Source organism: Salvelinus alpinus, chromosome 3, assembly GCF_045679555.1.
Source record: "Salvelinus alpinus chromosome 3, SLU_Salpinus.1, whole genome shotgun sequence".
NCBI lineage: Eukaryota > Metazoa > Chordata > Actinopteri > Salmoniformes > Salmonidae > Salvelinus > Salvelinus alpinus.
In genome coordinates this window covers 10,334,469-10,358,558 of record NC_092088.1, presented here as the reverse complement: position 1 = coordinate 10,358,558, position 24,090 = coordinate 10,334,469, and the positions used below count along the sequence as shown (strand labels likewise).

Here is a 24,090-nt window from a genome sequence, read left to right as displayed (position 1 = left end):
CTGTAGTTCTGCAGTTCAGACTCCAGCAGAGGAGGACTGGAAAGCAGCTTGCAGACCAGGGCATCATGCCTCGTGAGTAACACTATTTTACACACACATACATGTGCAAGTGTACACACACACACACACACACACACACACACACACACACCTCTCAGCCACCAATGTGACAAGTGTCTCTCATAAGCGTGTGTGACACCATGTACTGCATTACTAGAGAGAGAGAGAGAGAGGGACACCATGTACTGCATTACTAGAGAGAGAGAGAGTGGGACACCATGTACTGCATTACTAGAGAGAGAGAGAGAGTGGGACACCATGTACTGCATTACTAGAGAGAGAGGGAGAGAGGGGCACCATGTACTGCATTACTAGAGAGAGAGAGAGAGAGAGAGAGGGACACCATGTACTGCATTACTAGAGAGAGAGAGAGAGTGGGACACCATGTACTGCATTACTAGAGAGAGAGAGAGTGGGACACCATGTACTGCATTACTAGAGAGAGAGAGAGTGGGACACCATGTACTGCATTACTAGAGAGAGAGGGACACCATGTACTGCATTACTAGAGAGAGAGAGAGAGAGGGACACCATGTACTGCATTACTAAAGAGAGAGAGAGTGGGACACCATGTACTGCATTACTAGAGAGAGAGAGTGGGGCACCATGTACTGCATTACTAGAGAGAGAGAGAGAGAGTGGGACACCATGTACTGCATTACTAGAGAGAGGGAGAGAGTGGGACACCATGTACTGCATTACTAGAGAGAGGGACACATGTACTGCATTACTAGAGAGAGGGACACATGTACTGCATTACTAGAGAGAGTGGGACACCATGTACTGCATTACTAGAGAGAGAGAGAGTGGGACACCATGTACTGCATTACTAGAGAGAGAGAGAGAGTGGGACACCATGTACTGCATTACTAGAGAGAGGGAGAGAGTGGGACACCATGTACTGCATTGCTAGAGAGAGAGTGGGACACCATGTACTGCATTACTAGAGAGAGAGTGGGACACCATGTACTGCATTACTAGAGAGAGAGAGAGAGAGAGGGACACCATGTACTGCATTACTAGAGAGAGAGTGGGACACCATGTACTGCATTACTAGAGAGAGAGAGAGAGAGAGTGGGATACCATGTACTGCATTACTAGAGAGAGAGAGTGGGACACCATGTACTGCATTACTAGAGAGAGAGAGAGGGACACCATGTACTGCATTACTAGAGAGAGAGTCGGACACCATGTACTGCGTTACTAGAGAGAGAGAGTCGGACACCATGTACTGCGTTACTAGAGAGAGTGGGTCACAATGTACTGCATTCCTAGAGAGAGAGAGAGTGGGACACCATGTACTGCATTACTAGAGAGAGAGAGAGAGGGACACCATGTACTGCATTTCTAGAGAGAGAGAGTGGGACACCATGTACTGCATTACTAGAGAGAGAGAGGGGAACACCATGCTTACTAGAGAGAGTGGGACACCATGTACTCTGTTACTAGAGAGAGAGAGAGTGGGACACCATGTACTCTGTTACTGGAGAGAGAGAGAGAGAGTGGAACACCATGTACTGCATTACTAGAGAGAGAGAGGAACACCATGTACTGCGTTGCTAGAGAGAGAGAGAGGAACACCATGTACTCTGTTACTAGAGAGAGTGGAACACCATGTACTCTGTTACTAGAGAGAGAGAGTGGAACACCATGTACTGCGTTACTAGAGAAAGAGAGTGGAACACCATGTACTGCGTTACCAGAGAGAGAGAGAGAGAGTGGAACACCATGTACTGCGTTACCAGAGAGAGAGAGAGAGTGGAACACCATGTACTGCGTTACCAGAGAGAGAGAGAGAGTGGAACACCATGTACTGCGTTACCAGAGAGAGAGAGAGAGTGGAACACCATGTACTGCGTTACCAGAGAGAGAGAGAGAGTGGAACACCATGTACTGCGTTACCAGAGGTGTTACCAGAGAGAGAGTGGAACACCATGTACTGCGTTACCAGAGAGAGAGAGTGGAACACCATGCACTGCGTTACCAGAGAGAGAGAGAGTGGAACACCATGTACTGCGTTACCAGAGAGAGAGAGAGAGTGGAACACCATGTACTGCGTTACCAGAGAGAGAGAGAGAGCGGAACACCATGTACTCTGTTGCTGGAGAGAGAGAGTGGGACACCATGTACTGCGTTACCAGAGAGAGAGAGAGAGTGGAACACCATGTACTGCGTTACCAGAGAGAGAGAGAGAGCGGAACACCATGTACTCTGTTGCTGGAGAGAGAGAGTGGGACACCATTTACTGCATTACTGGAGAGAGAGAGGGGAACACCATGTACTGCATTACTAGAGAGAGAGAGGGGAACACCATGTACTGCGTTACTAGAGAGAGAGAGAGAGTGAGTTTAATTGAACTTGCAACATCGGACAACGGCGCTGAAACACGTCACCCTACCTGTCCTCACTTTTTCAAGCCAACGCTCTTACCTCATGATAACACAACCTAGTCCATAACACTGTGTAACCAGACACCCCTCATCCCCATAACACTGTGTTAAAGGTGATCTAAACCTCTAACCCCATAATATGATACAAGCGGATCTATGATCTATACCTCTAACCCCATAATATGATACAAGCGGATCTATGATCTATACCTCTAACCCCATGATATGATACAAGCGGATCTATGATCTATACCTCTGACCCCATAATATGATACAAGTGGATCTATGATCTATACCTCTAACCCCATGATATGATACAAGTGGATCTATGATCTATACCTCTAACCTCATAATATGAACTGGAGTCATGAAATTGACATATTTCGTCTGCATTTAATGCTCCTATAAGTATATTACAAACTAGCTAACATCTGTTAGAGAAACAAGGGCATCTCCACTATAGAGGCCAGAGTTGTATTCTGTGTGAGTGCACTTGCCTGGGTATTTATAAACAATGGTGCGTGCAGGGGGAATGCAATCCAGAGGGATAGCACTCTGTGTGTGTGTGTGTGTGTGTGTGTGTGTGTGTGTGTGTGTGTGTGTGTGTGTGTGTGTGTGTGTGTGTGTGTGTGTGTGTGTGTGTGTGTGTGTGTGTGTGTGTGTGTGTGTGTGTGTGTGTGTGTGTGAGAAAGTTAATAGATGCCAAACCCTTTTCATGTGTACCGCCGCCCTCTCGCCTACTATCACCAGATAAACGTCCAATCGAAAAACATTTCTAAAAGAGTATCTGCCCTGTCAACCAATCACGTTTGCCCATGCTGCTTGCTTTATCTCCGGGAGACTCCCAGAAACTGATAGGCCATGCCGGGCCTCTGGTTTCTGTTCCTCCGCACACTTACCACTGGTTGCACACACACGCACACACTATATTATCCTTCAGAGGACTGGAGAGTCAAAGCCAAACCTCTGACAGTGTGACCGAGAGACAATGAGCTCTGTTATTTGCCATTCTGTACGGTTTTATTAAGGCTTCCCTTTGTTGTCCGTAATAGTTGCAAGCCATGCCACATACGACGAACGTCGGAGCCGGTGTAGGAGGATTCAATCTTAGTCCTGTATTTACGCTTTGCCTGTTTGATGGTTCGTCTGAGGCCATAGCGGGATATCTTATAAGTGTCCGGGTTAGAGTCCCACTACTTGAAAGCAGCAGCTCTACCCTTTAGCTCAGTGTGGTTGGTTTCTGGTTGGGATATGTACGTACAGTCACTGTGGGGACAACGTTATCAATGCACTTATTGATGAAGCCGGTGACTGATGTGGTATACACCTCAATGCCATCGGATGAGTCCCGGGAACATATTCCAGTCTGTGCTAGCGAAACAGTCCTGTAGCGTAGCATCCGCGTCATCTGACCACTTCCATATTGAGCGCGTCACTGGTTCTTCCTGCTTTAGTTTTTGCTGTGCTAACATAATTGCAAAATGGTTTTCTAATAATCAATTAGACTTTTATAATGATACACTTGGATCAGCTAACACAATGTGCCATTGGAACACAGGAGTGATGGTTGCTGATAATGGGCCTCTACATCTATGTAGATATTCCATTAAAAATCAGCCATTTCCAGCTACAATAGTCATTTACAACATTAACAATGTCTACACTGTATTTCTGATCAATTTGATGTTATTTTAATGGACAAAAAATTTGCTTTAAAAATAATTATAATAATAATTCTAAGTGACCACAAACTTTTGAACGGTAGTGTACATATGGGATGAGTAATGCAAGATAGGTAAACATCATTATTAAAGTGACATTAAAAAAGTGACTTGTGATCCATTGTTTGAGTGGTCAATGATCTCAAGCCTGTGTGTAGGCAGCAGCCTCCCTGTGTTAGTGATGGCTGTTTAATTGTCTGATGGCCTTAAGACTGACCTCGCCTTCTGGATGGTAGCGGGGTGAACAGGCAGTGTCTCGGGTGGTTGTTGGCCTTCCTGTGACATCGGGTGCTGTAGGTGTCCTGGAGGGCAGGTAGTTTGCCCCTGGTGATGCATTGTGCAGACCACACCACCCTCTGAAGAGCCCTGCCGTTGTGGGTGGTGCAGTTTCTGTACCAGGCGGTGATACAGCCCGACAGGATGCTCTCAATTGTGCATCTGTAAAAGTTTGTGAGTGTTTTAGGTGACAAGCCAAATTTCAGCCTTCTGAGGTTGAAGAGTTCTTCACCACACTATCTGTGTGGGTGAACCATTTCAATTTGTCCGTGATGTGAACACCGAGGAACTTAAAACTTTCCACCTTCTCCACTACTGTCCCGTCGATGTGGATAGGGGGCTGCTCCCTCTGCTGTTTCCTGAAGTCCATGATCATCTCCTTTGTTTTGTTGACGTTGAGTGTGAGGTTATTTTCCTGACACCACACTCCGAGGGCCCTCACCTCCTCCCTATAGGCTGTCTCGTTGTTGTTGGTGATCAAGCCTACTACTGTTGTGTCGTCTGCAAACTTCATGATCGAGTTGGAGGCGTGCATGGCCAAATGCATTCAACCGAAATGTGTCTTCCTCATTTAACCCAGCCCCTCTTTTGTGATTCAAAGAAGAGTCTTCGACTATAGGGTGTTTTTTTGAGCTCTCCTAGCTTTGCCTTGGAGCAACTAGAGCAAGCACACTTGTAGCTGTTTTGTTTGGAACACAATCCTGCATCCCCGTCCTTACACAATTACTGTTGTTGTTTATGCAATCCAAAAACGGTTCATTATTAAGAGCAATCTGGGTGTCATTGGAAAGCCTGTTCTATTTGACAACATGACTTGTGTAGTTAGAAAATACGATGTTACGGTCTTAGGCTTTCACAATGCAATTCAGGGAAACCGATCAGAATTTTGTTGCACATAAAAAGTGGCGATTTTAGCATGTAAATCTTGGTGGGGCAAAATGTTAGATACATGCCAGCCAAGCCACTACACAACACAACATTAAACAATACATTGGTTACACTATAACTGTGACAAACGGTGCCGACAAACTGTTAGGGCCTACAATACATAAAGCTGTCCCAACAGCAGAGTCCCAACAGCAGTCCCAACACCACTGCTACACCTGGCTATCAGCGGAGCCTTGACTAGGCAGCGAAACGGTTAATTGAGCCACATTTACTGCCTTCAAAAAATTGCTGATATGGCTGACTTGCTTAAACAAATATGGTTTCTACTGACAATTGAGATGTACAAACTATGGCATAAGGGGACGACAAGCGGATAAGAAGAAATCCGTCATTTCGATTAAGACATTAATGAGCGAGCTAGGACATAATTCAGAACATGAGCCGCTCTTACAGTGTTCTCCCTGTACACCGAGTCAGAACCGTAGGATAAATGAAGGGAGCATATAAGCTGACAATGAAAGTTCTTACAATATTCAATGATTACATTTCTCTAAAACAGGTTATAGGCTACATGTGCACCACCAGGTCAGAACAGTAGGTGAAATTAAGAGTTGAAAATAGACAAAATTATTAGGGTGAGGCACATGGGCTACTAACAGTTTAATCCACAACATACACTTAGTATTTATTACTTTCTTAGCTACAGTATACATATTTCCCTGGCATGTTACATAATTTAAGCAGCAGCATACAATACATTTTTGGACTCGCCTTGTTGTGCTCACTTGCACCGGAAGGTGGCGTGTCGGTGCTTCGTAGGCAAAATTTGTCATCAAACTTTGTCATCAAAGTCTGGCATTCTCTGGATTTATGGTACTTTCAAGACAACTTGGAACTCTGAAAAAAACAAGGTTGAATCATGATGACGTCAGTGATCTTCAGGTCGTAGCTCTAGAAAGAGGCCCGAGTTGCCGACTTACAATTCCAAGTTGGATGACCATTCAAAACGTATTTTGCCAGTCGGAGCTCGTTTTTTACAGAGTTCCCAGTTGTCTTGAATTCAATGTCAGATTTCCCAGTTCTGAGTTAAGTTGTTTTGAGCGCGGCAGAAATAATGCTGGATTGACAGCATAGCCAATGTTGAATGTTTATCATTTTAACCTTGGAAAAAATACCCTTCATCCCAGAAGTGGGACCACACACCCACTCCACTGAATAGCAGGCTAGTGATTCCAAACCACTCATTGTTGAATTTGCAATTTCCAACTTGTTGTGTAATGTTTATGTCCAATGGCCGATGAGCACCGATACATTTCATCTGTAATTTGTCTTCATTATTTCTCTTTGTAGATTGTCAACTTGATTGATGATGACTCCTAGCTAAGATTTTAAAAGTATGATGTTGACAATCAAAGCTACTGTAGATATAACGTGATATGACGTCATTTTATCTGTGGCCAATGACCTTGAGCCTTCTTGGATGGGCACTTCTAATGTAACTCTATGGCAGCACCGAAGGGGCTTGAATTTTTAAGCTCTCTCATGGCACAACTAGAGAACATTACCAACCCCTACGTTCCGTATTTTCCGCTGGCTTCCCCACCAACACATAAAGCACTAGGCTGAAACACCTGCATGTTGGAGCTGCTTTACTGAAGAAAACAAAAAAGAGACCATGTTTGTATGGAGGCTTTATTAACTCTATTTTTTATTTTGTTTTACATTGTTTGCAAACTGATATGTGACACGTATTAATGCTTAAACAACATGCAAAACAGGCAAAAAGGAAAGTGGCCTGCCCTGAATGACGGGTTCGCCACTGCCCATAGAAAGAAGTCATGAGTGAACAAATGTTCTTCCCAATAGACAAACACAGGGTTATTCTGTTCAGAACAGCCCAGGGTATGACGCCATGTCATCTGGTAACTGTAATTCAAACAGAATGATTATAAACGTTGACACTGTATATGACATGAGTTTGATGGTATGGAAATGTGAAGTGCACATTTGGACTACCAGGTGTTTTAGCTTGCTTGTATGACATCATATAATCCTCAACGTCTCATCCGTCAAAATACAGCATTTCCCTCAGACTACAAAACAATTAGCAGGAGGGATGGGGGCATCTTCTTGTGGCGCGAGGTGCTCAAGTTCAGAATGGCTGTCAGTCAAAACACATACAGCGCAGTGAAGCGCAGAGCCAGAACTCTGACGTCATGTATAGCAGTTACTGTACAGCCACTGCCTTCCAATTTAGGCGTTTATCAGTGCCCAAATCTGCCATTTTCAACCTGTATACAGGTAGGAGTGTAAAGAGTTTAAGATTTTACCAAATAAATGCTCTCACTATTTCTCTCGTGGATTAATCAACGTAGCTCAGGCTGCAGAACACCAGCAGGTAACCCATCCTAAAAGAATATAGATATTGAGCCAACCTAATCCAGGATTATTTGTATAGTGTGTGCGCATAAGGCAGTCTTACCCATGTCACAGTCCCCCTTTTAATTAGCTCAACAACAAAAAACGTATCTAGTGGAGGGAATCTGACTGCCTTCACACCAAAAAAGAATGGTTCTAAATAGTACCGTGTAAGGGTGGAACCCTTTTTTTGAAGGATATATGAAGAACTTTGCTCGTAAAGTTCTAAATGGAACCTGTGTGTTCTACAAAGAACCATTACAAAAAGTTATTTATAGCATCAAAAAGGGTTCTGCTATAGTTACAACCCTTTTGGGGGGCTATGTAGAACACATTTTGTGTTTTTATAGAACCTTTATGGGAAATGGTTCCATAAAGAACCTCATCTGAAAGATTGTAGATGCTTTTGAAGCACCATACAGGTTTTTTTATATTCTGGTCAGCCATATTATATTGTATTATTGTGTTATTATTCTGAATTGACAAGTTGAATCTAGTGAACTACCTCTGGAACAGCTGGGAGTCCCTGAGAAGAGAACTGAGAACCACTGACTGATTTCGTCAACCGTTCTCAAATCGACACAAGGCCATACATGAGTCTTTCACAAGACACTGGCCATCGTCATATATAACATGTTATTGCATAACACAACAGATTAGATAAACTGGAATGACACTCTAACTCACGGTTGCACAAAAAGAGCTTTGAGAAAACCACACCCCCAAATATTCGAATGAGTCGCCTCCCCTACATTTTAATTATCGCTCACTGCTTGGAACGGGCTCGAACCAGGAAGCTTACAAATAGTGGATTGGAAACCAAGGCTTTCTGAAGGCTTCAGCGCTTTCACCAAATTGTGCCAAAAAAGGGTTAATTACTCAGAGCTTCATTAGCTGTTCACAATGCACATTAGTGGCATCTGCTGGTCAGCAATAAATAGCAGCGTGTGATTATGAGATTGTTTTTCATGTGTTGTGTGAAAAAACTGTAGATTTTAGAGAGGCCTTTCATTGTCACCAGCACAAGGTGCACCTGTGTAATGATCATGCTGTTTAATCATCTTTTTAATAGGCCACACCTGTCAGGTGGAGGGATAATCTTTGCAAAGGAGAAATGCTCACTAACAGGGATGTAAACAAATTTGTGCACAAAATTGTAGAGAAATTAGCTTTTTCTGCATATGGAACATTTCTGGGATATTTTATTTCAGCTCATGGAACATGGGACCAACACTTTACATGTTGCTTTTATATTTTTGTTCAGTGTATATTTGGAAGTATGGTGTCCAGTAGGGGTCAGTGTTTGAAAGCAGCTTGGAATCCAAGAAAGCACTGGAACCACAGCGAAGTCAGTGGGATTTTGCAACACAAGCATGTGATCAAACAAAGCTTTGGACGTCATTGATTACATATTTCTGATAAAGTGAGACACCGGCACACTGCTTCGAAGGTAGCGATTTCGATAAATGCCTCGTAGCTCCGGTATCAAATGTAACGTCACTACTTATAAGTCATCAGTGAATGTATTGCCACTGGAGATTCAGATGAGCAGCGAGCCCAACTGGCCTGAATCAACTCCTATACAAAATAGTTAACAGTCCAGGGAGTTAACAGTCCAAGGAGTTAACAGTCCAGGAAGTTAACAGTCCAGGGAGGTATCAGTCCGGGGAGGTATCAGTCCGGGGAGGTATCAGTCCGGGGAGGTAACAGTCCGGGGAGGTAACAGTCCGGGGAGGTAACAGTCCGGGGGGGTAACAGTCCGGGGGGGTAACAGTCCGGGGAGGTAACAGTCCGGGGAGGTAACAGTCCGGGGGGGTAACAGTCCGGGGGGGTAACAGTCCGGGGGGGTAACAGTCCGGGGAGTTAACAGTCCGGGGAGTTAACAGTCCGGGGAGTTAACAGTCCGGGGAGTTAACAGTCCGGGGAGTTAACAGTCCGGGGAGTTAACAGTCCGGGGAGTTAACAGTCCGGGGAGTTAACAGTCCAGGGGGGTAACAGTCCAGGGAGTTAACAGTCCAGGGGGGTAACAGTCCGGGGAGTTAACAGTCCAGGGAGGTATCAGTCCAGGGAGTTAACAGTCCAGGGAGTTAACAGTCCAGGGAGTTAACAGTCCAGGGAGTTAACAGTTGGTTTTGCTTGCTGGGTACATGTTGACCGGGCGGGGGACGTTTCTTCCGTGGAGGCTCAGCTGAGACTGAAGAGAGCCTGTCTGGCAGATGACCTCAATGACAAACTGTCCCTGAGACCTGGCCCCATGGAGCTGCTGCACAAGAATATCATTCCACTTGACTGCTGCCTTCAGACAGGCAGCCGCCACGACATGTATCACCGAGTAACACCCATCTGCCTGCATCTTGAGGTGTGTGACTCACATGAACCTGTGTGTGAATTTTCACAGATAAACATGACTTTACTTTGAGTTTGTTTTTGAGTTTGAAAATGGTGTGTTTTAACTCTTCAGTGGGGTGAAGATGAGGCTATACAGCTGCAGTGAAATACTAAAAGTAGTCAAACATTTACAATTAGTGTGAATCACAAGTAACCACAAGAATGTATTGAATAGTATGCAGTGTTGTTAGTATAGTTTGCAACGTCATAGCTTCCCCATAGAAGTTATGTGGCAACACTATTAAAGCATACTATTTTGTATACTAGCTGGAGAGAGAAAAACTTCAGCAAACAATGAAGGGTCCCTTAACCCAAAGTATGTGATTGGGACATATTCAAAAGTTTCTCTTACATCCAAGTCTGTTAGTCCTGCTCTCTATATGTGTCCAACCAGGGTTTCTGTATACGCTGGTTTTATGTTCTCTTCCTCTGTCTCTTCAGTAAACATATTGTGGTCAATAAAGGGCTGGAGCGCCGAGGTTTACTCTACCTCCCTATGAACAGGGACATGCTTTATAGAGACAAACAGCAGCTGTATTTGGGTCCAGAGGAGAAGGGCGAGTGTGTGTTTGTCTGTGTGTGTGGGTGTCCCTCCCCGCATCTCTGTTTTGACTCTGTCTGATTTACATGGCTCCAGTGAGTCACCTACGAAGGTATCTGATTGAAGAAGGCTGTTGTTCAGCTGTCCGGTAATGTGCCAATGACCTCTTCCATTTTGTTTATCATCTTTGAAAATATTAGATCTCTGAGACTTCAAAACAGTTGAGGTCTGCTGATAGAGAGATTATAACATCAATACAACAACATACACAGCAATACTAATAGTTACTGAGTTAGAATACCTCATGATAAGCTGTAGATCATACTATTTACTAAGAGCATTTCAATCCATATTTTTCGTATTTACCACAAACCGATGCTGGCACTAAGACCGCCCTCAATGAGCTGTTTAGGGCCATAAACAAACAAGAAAACACTAGTGGCTGGTGATTTTAAAGCAGGAAAACTGAAATCCGTTTTACCTCATTTCTACCAGTATGTCACCTGTGCAACTAGAGGCGAAAAACCTCTAGATCACCTCTACTCCACACACAGAAACGCATAAAAAGCTCTCCCCTGTCCTCCACTTGGCCAATTTGACCATACCTCTATCCTCCTTATTCCTGCTTACAAGCAAAAACTCAAAAAGGAAGTACCAGTGACACGCACAATACGGAAGTGGTCCGATGAAGCAGATGCTAAGCTACAGGACTGTTTCGCTATCACAGACTGGAATATGTTCCGGGACTCATCCGATGGCATTGAGGAGTTTACTACATCAATCACTGGCTTCATTAGTAAGTGCATCGACGACATCGTCCCCACAGTAATCGTCTCCAACGACTCCAACACCATCATTAAGTTTGCAGAAGACACAACGGTGGTAGCCCTGATCACCGACCACGATGAGACAGTCTATAGGGAGGAGGTCAGAGACCTGGCAGTGTGGTGCCAGGACAACAACCTCTCCCTCAACTTCAGCAAGACAAAGGAGCTGATTGTGGACTACAGTAAACCGAGGGCCGAGCACACCCCATTCACATCAATGGGGCTGTAGTGGAGCGGGTCGAGAGCCTCAAGTTCCTCGGTGTCCACATCACTAAGGACCTATCATGGTCCAAACACACCAACACAGTCACGAAGAGGGCACGCCAACACCTCCTCCTCCTCAGGAGGCTGAAGAGATCTGGCATGGGCCAGATCTTCAAACAGTTATACAGCTGCACCATTGAGAGCATCTTGTCTGGAACCAACAGCCATAAGTAAGGTTGCAAAGGGTCTGAAACTTTTCAGGTAATTTTCCATGGACAGTTAAGCCCTGGAATATGGGGAATTTTGCTTAAATTCATCAAAAAAGTTAGCAGTGAACCTTTTTTGTGGGATACACATAAGTCAATTCTAGGTCTTGTGGCATATTTTGGTTAAACAATCCCCAATTCAATGGAATTGCGGTCCCTTTACTTCTAATTGAGGTGCAAATTATGAATCAGACACCAGTATTCTACAAGAGCGCAGACACAAGGGACAAGACACACCGGTCTCTACATTGCAGATGAGCTGAAGGCAGTCATCAATGACCTTGGACCACAGAAGGTATTTGCACTGGTGACCGACAATGCTGTGAACATGAAGGCTGCTTGGTCTAAAGTGGAGGAGTCCTACCCTCACATCACACCCATTGGCTGTGCTGCTCATGCATTGAATCTGCTCCTCAAGGACATCATGGCACTGAAAACAACGGATACACTGTACAAGAGAGCCAAGGAAATGGTTAGGTATGTAAAGGGTCATCAAGTTATAGCAGCAATCTACCTCACCATGCAAAGTGAGAAGAATAAGAGCCCCACATTGAAGCTTCCCAGCAACACCCGTGTTTTTTATTATACTTTATATTTATTTCACCTTTATTTAACCAGGTAGGCCAGTTGAGAACTAGTTCTCATTAACAACTGCGACCTGGCCAAGATAAAGCAAAGCAGTGTGACACAAAACACACAGAGTTACACATGGAATAAACAAACAAACATACAGTCAATAACATGCTAGAAAAGTCTATATAGAGTGTGTGCAAATGGCATAAGGAGTTAAGGCAATAAATAAGCCATAGTAGCGAAGTAATTACAATTTAGCAAGTTAACACTGGAGTGATGTGCAGATGATGATGCGCAAGTAGAAATACTGGAAATACTGGTGTGCAAAAAATAATAATAATAATAAATAAAACAATATGGGGATGAGGTAGGTAGTTGGATGGGCTATTTACAGATGGGTCGTGTACAGCTGCAGCGATCAGTAAGTGGTGTTGTCATCATGTTTGACAGTCTCCTGGAGGGTCTCCAAGAAAGAGAGTCTCCAAGAAATGGCCATATCACAATATGGACAGCCCCATCAAGAGGACCCTCCTGGATGATGTATTTTGGGAGAGAGTGGTAAGCATCCTGAAACCTATAGCAGTAGCCATTCCATGGATTGAGGGAGACAATGCCATCCTGTCTGATGTTCAGACTCTGCTTGCAGATGTAGGAGAAGAAATCCGTACTGCCCTGCCCACTTCACTGTTGCTCCAAGCAGAGGAAACTGCAGTTCTGAAATATATCAAAAAGCGTGAAGACTTCTGCCTGTAGCCCATACACACTCTGCAGCGTACATGTTGGACTCCAAGTATGCTGGCAAGTCCATCCTGTCTGGTGCAGAGATCAACAAGGCCTATGGCGTCATCACTACCGTGTCTTGCCACCTTGGCCTGGATGAGGGCAAGGTTCTTGGCAGTCTGGCGAAGTACACTTCCAAGCAAGGGCTTTGGGAAGGAGATGCAATATGGCAGTCGTGCCAACATATCTCATCAGCCACCTGGTGGAAGGGACTTTGTGGATCTGAGGCTCTTTCCCTGTTGCCTCCATCATCCTCCAAATCCCACCAACATCAGCTGCCTCAGAGCGCAACTGGTCCTTGTTTGGGAACACACACACCAAAGCACGCAACAGGCTGACCAATACAAGGGTTGAAAAAGCTTTTTTGAGCCTGACAACGAGCCACCCTCACCAAGGTTGGAAAGTGACAGTGAAGATGAGGGCTCAGAGTCTTATGTTCAAGAAATTGACATTGAGGAGGTCCAGGGAGAAGACATGGAAGCCTGAGAGGAAGACAAACAAAGCTGTAGTTTCTAGACTATCATTTTACAGATGTATGTTGAAAACGTTTTTGGGAGATGCGATGGATCATCGGAGATCATTCAATATACCCTTTCTTTTGTTGTTCAGTGAAATCATCCCATGTGAAGAGTCAACTCATTTAACTAAAGTTAAATTCGTAACTAAACATTTTTTTATGTTTTTATGTTTTTGTCTCCATATGATAAATATATCCAATGCAAAAACATCTACATTTAAATGTACTATTAATTTGCATATATTTCCGTTAATTCCCATATATTCCTGTTAATTCCCACGGAAAGTTTCCACCTCTGAATGTTCCCAAAAATGTGCAACCCTAGCCATAATACTGCTAAATAGTTAGTCCGTGTAGCTATTTGGTTAACTATTTAACTATCTGAATTTACCCTTTTTGCACTAACTTTTTTGACTCGATCACATACGCTGCAGCTACTGTTTATTATCTGTCACTTTATTCCTAGTTATATGTACATACAGTATGTAATTACCTCGTAGCCCTGCATATCGACTGTTACTGGTACCCCTTGTATACACTTACTTTTTAAAAACTCTATATTGTTGGTTTAAGGGCTCGTAGGTAAGCATTTCACGGTTATATCCGGTGCATGTGATAAATACAATCTGATTTGATATAGCCAAGTTATCGTTACTCATTGTGTACCTATTATAACTTGTATTATTACGTGTTTTACTTTTCTATTATTTCTCTCTGTTCTTTCTCCCTGCGTTGTTGGGAAGAGCCCGTAAGTAAGCATTTCACTGTTAGTCCACACCTGTCGTTTACGAAGCATGTGACAAATTGTCACGTATACTCCCTCTCTGGCCTCTAGGTCACCAGACTGCTGATTATTACGCACACCTGTCACCACCGTCACACGCACCAGCGCTTAATGACACTCACCTGGAGACTCCATCACCTCCTTGATTACCTGTCCTATTTATGTCACTCCCTTTGGCTCCTTCCCCAGATGTTATTGTTCCTGTATCTGTTTCATGTCGGTGCGCTGTTCGTGTTTTGTTTGTTTATTTATTAAATGTAAATCACTCCCTGAACTTGCTTCCCGACTCTCAGTTTACATCGTTACAGAATAACGCCTCACCTAAGGGAAGCATCAGGGAGTGTTTTTTGTTTTTGTGTTGGAGGTGACGTCAGGTCTGGGTTCTGCCGCCGGAGCAACAGAGGATGCCTCAGCCGGTACATCAGGGTGTCAAGACTCGGTTGGCGGGTCAAGCGTCTGTTGCCGAGGATGCCTCGGCTAGCTCGTCAGGCTTCCATGCCTTAGCTAGCTCGTCAGGCTTCCATGCCTTAGCTAGCTCGTCAGGCTTCCATGCCTTAGCTAGCTCGTCAGGTTTTCAAGACTCGGTAGGCTCGACAGACTCCCATGCCACAGCTGGCTCACCAGGCTCCGGCGCATCTGGCTGCTTGTCAGGTTCCTGTGCTTCTACGGAGGTGACCGGTCCGCTCCTGATCCCCGGGAACGTCTCTCTGGTCGGCGTCTTGCGGCTGGAGCCGCGCGTCGGAGAGGGGGTGCTGTTTCGCCTGCTCCTTCTTCGGGGGTCTAGGTCGCCAGGCTCCCGTGCCCCAGCCGGCTCAACAGGTTCCCGTGCTTCGGCAGAGATGGCCGGTCCACTCCTGATCCACGGGATCGTCCCTGTTGTCAGCGTCCCAGCCGCGCGTCAGGGAGGGGGTACTGTCACGTATAGGCCCTCTCTGGCCTCTAGGTCACCAGACTGCTGATTATTATGTACACCTGTCACCATCGTCACACGCACCAGCGCTTAATGACACTCACCTTGACTCCACCACCTCCTTGATTACCTGTCCTATTTATGTCACTCCCTTTGGTTCCTTCCCCAGGCGTTATTGTTTCATGTCGGTGTGCTGTTCGTGTTTCTTGTTTTGTTCGTATAGTTATTAAATGTATTCACTCCCTGAACTTGCATCCCGACTCTCAGCGTACATCATTACACAAATAAAATGTTATTTAATTTGATAATAGCCCAGTAGTAACTTGTTCTGTCCCTGACTGGGACTAAAGTAGGCAACCCTACTTCCTGAATAGAGAGAGAGAACTGAGACAGAAAGCACGCAGGGCATTCTATGTTATTACAATTTTGCTAAAACGAATTGAATGTGTCATTGAACTGATTGCACTTGGCAGTGAGGTGTAGGGTTTCACCCAATGGGACAAACACCCCATGACAGAGTTCTGTAAGATTGCATGGAGGGCAGAATTTGGCCAATATCCACTAATAATAAAAACTAAAAAAAGAGCAATTCATTTTTGGAAACATCTCAAATACAGTGACCCCCTCTCATATCATCACCAAGCCCTGCAATGCCAAGAGCTGAGCAAAGAAAAGAGTCCCCTCATCCAGCTGGTCCTGGGGCTGAGTTCACAAACCTGTTCTACTAACACACTGAAGCCTCAGTCCCCTCATCCAGCTGGTCCTGGGGCTGAGTTCACAAACCTGTTCTACTAACACACTGAAGCCTGAGGACCAGAACATCCAATCAATCAGAATAAACAAAGTTACAACAGTCAAAACAAAACCACATGACCTATTGAGAAACACAATCACAAAGCAAAATGCAGTGCTATCTGGCCCTAAATCGACAGTAAACCATGGAAAACTAGTTGACTTATTGACTATTTGAGAGAGATCCAACCAACAGGATATAACAACCAGGTGAGTCCACAAGGCCATGTGTGAAGGACCAGATGAGGACATAGAGTGGGGCTGATGGTGTGATTGAAACCAGGGTTGACTCTTGGCAGGTCACATGTTCTCATACTAAACGAGACACACATTACCCCCCTCCTCCCCTCTCCTGGCTCTGTCCCAGTGCTAACCTCAGACTCTGCTATCTGGAGGTGCAGAGTCTCTCTCAGCTAAACCAATCAAGGCTCTCTGTTCACTATCACTTCAGCCAATCAGGGCTGTGTTCACTGTGAAGTGGCCATGTCAGTCTCTGCCCACTGCAGAGTAGCACCTTGGGGCTAAGTGTTGGACTAGGTGACAGTGAAGAAGAGCAGTGTGTGAATACTGGTGTTAAACAACAGAGAGGATAGGGACTGTGTTGTACAGAGCAGTGTGTGAATACTGATGTTAAACAACAGAGAGGATAGGGACTGTGTTGTACAGAGCAGTGTGTGAATACTGATGTTAAACAACAGAGAGGATAGGGACTGTGTTGTACAGAGCAGTGTGTGAATACTGATGTTAAACAACAGAGAGGATAGGGACTGTGTTTTACACAGCAGTGTGTGAATACTGATGTTAAACAACAGAGAGGATAGGGACTGTGTTGTACAGAGCAGTGTGTGAATACTGATGTTAAACAACAGAGAGGATAGGGACTGTGTGGTACAGAGCAGTGTGTGAATACTGATGTTAAACAACAGAGAGGATAGGGACTGTGTGGTACAGAGCAGTGTGTGAATACTGATGTTAAACAACAGAGAGGACAGGGACTGTGTTGTACAGAGCAGTGTGTGAATACTGATGTTAAACAACAGAGAGGATAGGGACTGTGTGGTACAGAGCAGTGTGTGAATACTGATGTTAAACAACAGAGAGGATAGGGACTGTGTGGTACAGAGCAGTGTGTGAATACTGATGTTAAACAACAGAGAGGATAGGGACTATGTTGTACAGAGCAGTGTGTGAATACTGATGTTAAACAACAGAGAGGATAGGGACTGTGTTGTACAGAGCAGTGTGTGAATACTGATGTTAAACAACAGAGAGGATAGGGACTGTGTTGTACAGAGCAGTGTGTGAATACTGATGTTAAACAACAGAGAGGATAGGGACTGTGTTGTACAGAGCAGTGTGTGAATACTGATGTTAAACAACAGAGAGGATAGGGACTGTGTGGTACAGAGCAGTGTGTGAATACTGATGTTAAACAACAGAGAGGATAGGGACTGTGTTGTACAGAGCAGTGTGTGAATACTGATGTTAAACAACAGAGAGGATAGGGACTGTGTGGTACAGAGCAGTGTGTGAATACTGATGTTAAACAACAGAGAGGATAGGGACTGTGTTGTACAGAGCAGTGTGTGAATACTGATGTTAAACAACAGAGAGGATAGGGACTGTGTGGTACAGAGCAGTGTGTGAATACTGATGTTAAACAACAGAGAGGATAGGGACTGTGTTGTACAGAGCAGTGTGTGAATACTGATGTTAAACAACAGAGAGGATAGGGACTGTGTTGTACAGAGCAGTGTGTGAATACTGATGTTAAACAACAGAGAGGATAGGGACTGTGTTGTACAGAGCAGTGTGTGAATACTGATGTTAAACAACAGAGAGGATAGGGACTGTGTGGTACAGAGCAGTGTGTGAATACTGATGTTAAACAACAGAGAGGATAGGGACTATGTTGTACAGAGCAGTGTGTGAATACTGATGTTAAACAACAGAGAGGATAGGGACTGTGTTGTACAGAGCAGTGTGTGAATACTGATGTTAAACAACAGAGAGGATAGGGACTGTGGTGTACAGAGCAGTGTGTGAATACTGATGTTAAACAACAGAGAGGATAGGGACTGTGTTGTACAGAGCAGTGTGTGAATACTGATGTTAAACAACAGAGAGGACAGGGACTGTGTTGTACAGAGCAGTGTGTGAATACTGATGTTAAACAACAGAGAGGATAGGGACTGTGTTGTACAGAGCAGTGTGTGAATACTGATGTTAAACAACAGAGAGGACAGGGACTGTGTTGTACAGAGCAGTGTGTGAATACTGATGTTAAACAACAGAGAGGATAGGGACTGTGTTGTACAGAGCAGTGTGTGAATACTGATGTTAAACAACAGAGAGGATAGGGACTGTGTTGTACAGAGCAGTGTGTGAATACTGATGTTATACAATAGAGAGGATAGGGACTGTGTGGTACAGAGCAGTACACAGACAGGAACATATTGTACATTCACACAGAGACCAAATCTTCCACTAACACACAACCCTACAATTTGGGTTTTGTTTTAACCTCTGTAAATATTTAAAGATATCGGACATACTTTTTCATGTTTTAAAACCCTTGAATTCTAAGCCCTCTTTGCCGTTATCTCACCGTGTGTCAGGTTTCAGTCCTCCGTTTCTCTGTGTGTGATTTAACTGTGTGGTTATCTCTGTAGTGAACCACGTGAACCACATCAACTTCTCATCACCCCCTCTCCTCCCTCTCTCTCTCTCTCTCCCTCCCTCCTTTCTCTCTCCTCTCGCCCTCTCTCCAGTAAACCATGGGACACTTCCTAAGCAGGAGGACTCGTATGCGTTCGAGGAGGACAGCAGCAGTGACAGTCTGTCTCCAGAGCAACCCCACAGTGACAGTCTGTCTCCAGAGCAACCCCACAGTGACAGTCTGTCTCCAGAGCAACCCCACAGTGACGAGTCCCAGGGGTCCGCATGCCCCTCTTCTGAAGCCATGGGCAGCACCCCCTCATCATCACCAGCCCTCACTAGACCTAGACAGGTAATACTCCTCCTCATCATCACCAGCCCTCACTAGACCTAGACAGGTAATACTCCTCCTCATCATCACAAGCCCTCACTAGACATAGACAGGTCATTTGTATTTGTATTTATTTTGGATCCCCATTCGTTTTTTATATATATTGTATTTATTTATTTTTTATATATATTGTGTTATTGACTGTACGTTTGTTTATCCCATGTGTAACTCTGTGTTGTTTTTGTTGCACTGCTTTGCTTTATCTTGGCCAGGTCGCAGTTGTAAATGAGAACTTGTTCTCAACTGGCCTACCTGGTTAAATAAAGGTGAAATAAAAATAAAAGTTCCTGCCAAGGCAGCAGCTACTCTTCCTGGGGTCCAGCAAAATTAAGGCAGTTATACAATTTAAAAACATTACAACACATTCACAACACATTCACAATACACTGTGTGCCCTCAAGCCCCTACTCCACTACCACATATCTACACAAAATCCATGTGTACGTGTGTATGTTATCATGTGTGTGTTGCTTCACAGTCCCCGCTGTTCCATAAGGTGTATTTTATGTTTTTTGAATCAGATTTTACTGCTAGTTCCATGTAGTCAATACTCCTCCTCCTCACCAGCCCTAGACAGGTAATACTCCTCCTCCTCATCACCAGCCCTAGACAGGTAATACTCCTCCTCCTCCTCACCAGCCCTAGACAGGTAATACTCCTCCTCACCAGCCCTAGACAGGTAATACTCCTCCTCCTCATCACCAGCCCTAGACAGGTAATACTCCTCCTCCTCATCACCAGCCCTAGACAGGTAATACTCCTCCTCACCAGCCCTAGACAGGTAATACTCCTCCTCCTCATCACCAGCCCTAGACAGGTAATACTCCTCCTCCTCCTCACCAGCCCTAGACAGGTAATACTCCTCCTCCTCATCACCAGCCCTAGACAGGTAATACTCCTCCTCCTCATCACCAGCCCTAGACAGGTAATACTCCTCCTCCTCCTCACCAGCCCTAGACAGGTAATACTCCTCCTCACCAGCCCTAGACAGGTAATACTCCTCCTCACCAGCCCTAGACAGGTAATACTCCTCCTCCTCCTCCTCACCAGCCCTAGACAGGTAATACTCCTCCACCTCATCACCAGCCCTAGACAGGTAATACTCCCCCTCCTCATCACCAGCCCTAGACAGGTAATACTCCTCCTCCTCCTCACCAGCCCTAGACAGGTAATACTCCTCCTCCTCCTCACCAGTCCTAGAAAGGTAATACCTCCCTCCTGTGGTGGCTGGGAGAACTACAGCATCCTACCCAAGGGTTCTCTAGTGACCGTTGGAACGTGAGTGACTGTTCTTTTCACATTCCTCCCTGCCAGTTAGTCTGTCTCGCACAGACACAGTGTGTTGCTGGCTACTGCTTCCTGTGTTGTATCATCTGTGACTCCCTGCATTCCACACCTCTCTCCTCACTCTCACTTTGTGGACAGAAATGATGACATCATTCCCAAAAGTCACTAGAAGTTTCTGTCATAAACTGTTTGCTGATTTAAGTGTTAACCGAAAGTCAGCTTGAACCTAGTACCCAGTTCCTATTTTCAAATGTCAATTTTTTTCTTCCTTTTTTCAATAATTTAATTAATTTATTTGGGTTGTCTTTGAATTCATCTGGTTGTTTTCAGGTTGGCCAACCAGTGAATGTAGTTGGCATTTTCTGCATTAACGTCTTTGTCTTTGTGTTCCAGGGGTGTCAGAACAGAGACCCGTCTGATCAGAGCCAGGAAGATGGCTTGTCTGCGGCTAACGATAGGCAGTCTACAGCCCCACCGGCCGTAGTCAACGTAGGAACAGACCCTATACTGTCATAGGATGCATCGTCTATAAACAGGTCTATGAGAGAACATCAACTTGTATTGTATTTAATAGTATGTCCTCACTATTTCTCCCATTTGATTCTACAGTCAAAGACGCCAGACAAGAACCGCCACAAAAAGCCCAAAGACGTGAAGCCTAAGGTGAAGAAGCTGAAGTACCACCAGTACATCCCTCCGGACCAGAAGGCCGAGAAGTCCCCGCCTCCCATGGACTCGGCCTATACCAGGCTCCTGCAGCAGCAACAGCTCTTCCTACAGCTGCAGATCCTCAGCCAACAGAAACATGCACACACACATTCGCACACACACTCACAGTACACACACTCCCAACATGCCCAACACACACAGCAACACCAGCATAGCTTCAACTACCAGCCTCTGCACCAGCCGGCCCTAGCCCAGAAGTGAGTACCTCGGATAGGGAGGGGTCTAACCCTAACCCCATGTCTCAGATCTGGCCTTCAATTTACTAAATGTTGCATAATATTGTTGCCTTTTGTGGTGTTTATCTCCCAGAAATCTCATGTTCTCCTATCTGTAGACAATCCAGTCAGCAGCTGATGGTGTGTAGCTCCAGTTTTCCTACTAACACAGTCAACAGTAGCTCCTTGTCTTCAGTGAAGACCACATACTCCGGTCAAACCAACGTCTCACCAGTCAAACCTGCTCCTCTCCCACCTAACCTGGATGACCTGAAGGTAGGTACTCTCTCTCTCTCCGTAGAGTGAGGGAAATATTCCTTAGTACAAGTTGGAAAGAGAACTCACATACTGTTTTTTTTTTCTCTCCGTTCCTCTCTCCCCCTTCCTCCTCTCTCTCTCTCCATCCAACAGGTGTCGGAGCTCAGACAGCAGCTGCGTATCCGGGGCATGCCAGTCTCAGGAACCAAGATGGCCCTCATCGAGAGACTCTGTCCCTTTAAGGACCACACCTCAAGCCCCTCCCATTCAGGCTCCAATGACATCAGCACTGCCACCTTCCCTGTCACCCCCACGGGATCCCTGTCCTCCTACCAGTCCCCCTCCTCCTCCAGCACCCTCTCCCAGGGCGGGTATTACCCCTACCCCAGCACTTCCTCCACTCCACCCATATCCCCCGCTTCCTCAGACCTCTCCCTCAGCGGCTCACTCCCAGACAGCTTCAGCGGCATGCCCATGTCCTCCTCTCCACTGTTTTGCATCCAGCCGTCCCCAGGCCACCTCAGCGCTGAGGAAGGTCAGGGGGGAGGGGGTTTGAGCGGGGTAGGACTGCAGGGAGGGGAGGTTGGAGGAATGGAGCGGGAGAAGGAGAAGATTTTGGTGGAAAAACAGAAAGTGATTGAGGAGCTGACGTGGAAGTTGCACCAGGAACAGAGACAGGTGGGTAACCTCACTGTTCCAATCCATATAGCTATGTTGTCCCTAAAGAGCAATGCAAGGCTACGCTGACCTACTGTTAACAGCCTGTTGTTCAACAGCTGACTTACTGTTAACAGCCTGTTGTTCAACAGCTGACTTACTGTTAACAGCCTGTTGTTCAACAGCTGACTTACTGTTAACAGCCTGTTGTTCAACAGCAGACCTACTGTTAACAGCCTGTTGTTCAACAGCAGACCTACTGTTAACAGCCTGTTGTTCAACAGGTGGAGGAGCTCAAGATGCAGCTGCACAAGAGGAAGCGTTGCCATGGCGCCACACAGGAGGGTTTACTGGCTCCATCCCAGCTCCACCACCTTCCCCTCCAGCAATCCCCGTCCCTGATGGGGCAGCACTTCTTTGGGGTGACAGTCAAGCAGGAGCCCATGTCCCTCTCCTCCAGCTGTCCCTTCTCCTCCCCCAAGCACCTAAAGAGTCCTCCAGGAAGCTGCATGGAGGGGATGGGCCATTGCGGTGCCTCCCTGCCCAGTATGGGGGACCCTGGTGGGCCACGATGCCTGGATCAGACCCCCTCCTCTGGAAGTCCCTCAGGCATGTGTGCCTTCCTGAGCCCCCAGTGCTCTCCTGAAGACTCGCCCATCACCAAGACGTCCAACAGCCCCCAGCCTTCCTCCCCCAACAACCCCTATCTGCTGTCACTGCCGCTGGGCAGAGACGGGTGCAGCCATCCCCTCAACCAGGCCACCACCAGGCCCTGCAACATGCAGGTATGCCTTAGGCAGTATGTTTGTTATGAGTCTTCAGATACTTAATGGTTAAACGCCCTTTATAGTGTTTGTTGTGACTCTATTCTCAGTGGTCATGATCAGGAGAGCAACTTTGGTTTTAGAAGTGGGGAGGGAGGAGAGTCTACCTGACTCCTCGGAGGCGTCCGCATGGTCCTAAAGCACACCTCCGCCTCGTTTTTGTATCACATTCCAATGATAAAACTGTGGGGGGCAAGAATTCAATTTCTGAATGTGGGGGGAGACATGCCCCCCACCCGCCCCCTTGGTCATGTATGCTCTCCTAACAGATTCCCCAGAAGAATGAAGGCCAGGCTGTAAACGGCTCCTATCCCTCTGACCAGAGAGGCCTTCAGTCAGCGCTCCCCAACTCAGCCGACAACAGCCTGAACCACAGGGTCAACCACAAGTCCAAGAACCCAAATATGCAGCAGAAGGTGCGAGCTATTCGTCTATCTAAACTTGGTCTGTAGCGGATTGACGTGGTTATGTGTCACATATCCACCCGTCACATTCACTTTAACACATTTTCTGCCTTCCATTCATGTGTTGCTTCTCTCTAAAACTTCCATCATGAGGTTCATGATACTCTTCACAACTCAAATCTTTTGAGAAAGATGAAGCTATTCCCAGCTGTTCCCTCCCACTATATCCTTTTGAGCTAGAAATCTAATTTTCTCAGTAACTCCACAACTTTTTTTAAGCATCTTGTTTTTTTTTTATATATCAGGATTCATAGATTAGAGTTTCTTACACA

General features: G+C 45.6%; 1 protein-coding gene across 1 annotated transcript in view; it reads left to right on the top strand.

The window, feature by feature from the left end:
* The window catches only part of LOC139569685 (myocardin-like), an 80,141-nt gene that overhangs the window by 49,453 nt on the left and 6,598 nt on the right, over positions 1 to 24,090 (top strand). The window contains exons 3-12 of the mRNA XM_071391094.1: positions 7 to 72; positions 9,907 to 10,059; positions 19,107 to 19,176; positions 19,234 to 19,345; positions 21,074 to 21,160; positions 21,281 to 21,597; positions 21,735 to 21,891; positions 22,027 to 22,551; positions 22,815 to 23,315; positions 23,624 to 23,770. Of these exons, the coding sequence (XP_071247195.1) occupies positions 7 to 72; positions 9,907 to 10,059; positions 19,107 to 19,176; positions 19,234 to 19,345; positions 21,074 to 21,160; positions 21,281 to 21,597; positions 21,735 to 21,891; positions 22,027 to 22,551; positions 22,815 to 23,315; positions 23,624 to 23,770 (2,135 nt within the window). The remainder of the gene's footprint in view (positions 1 to 6; positions 73 to 9,906; positions 10,060 to 19,106; positions 19,177 to 19,233; positions 19,346 to 21,073; positions 21,161 to 21,280; positions 21,598 to 21,734; positions 21,892 to 22,026; positions 22,552 to 22,814; positions 23,316 to 23,623; positions 23,771 to 24,090) is intronic.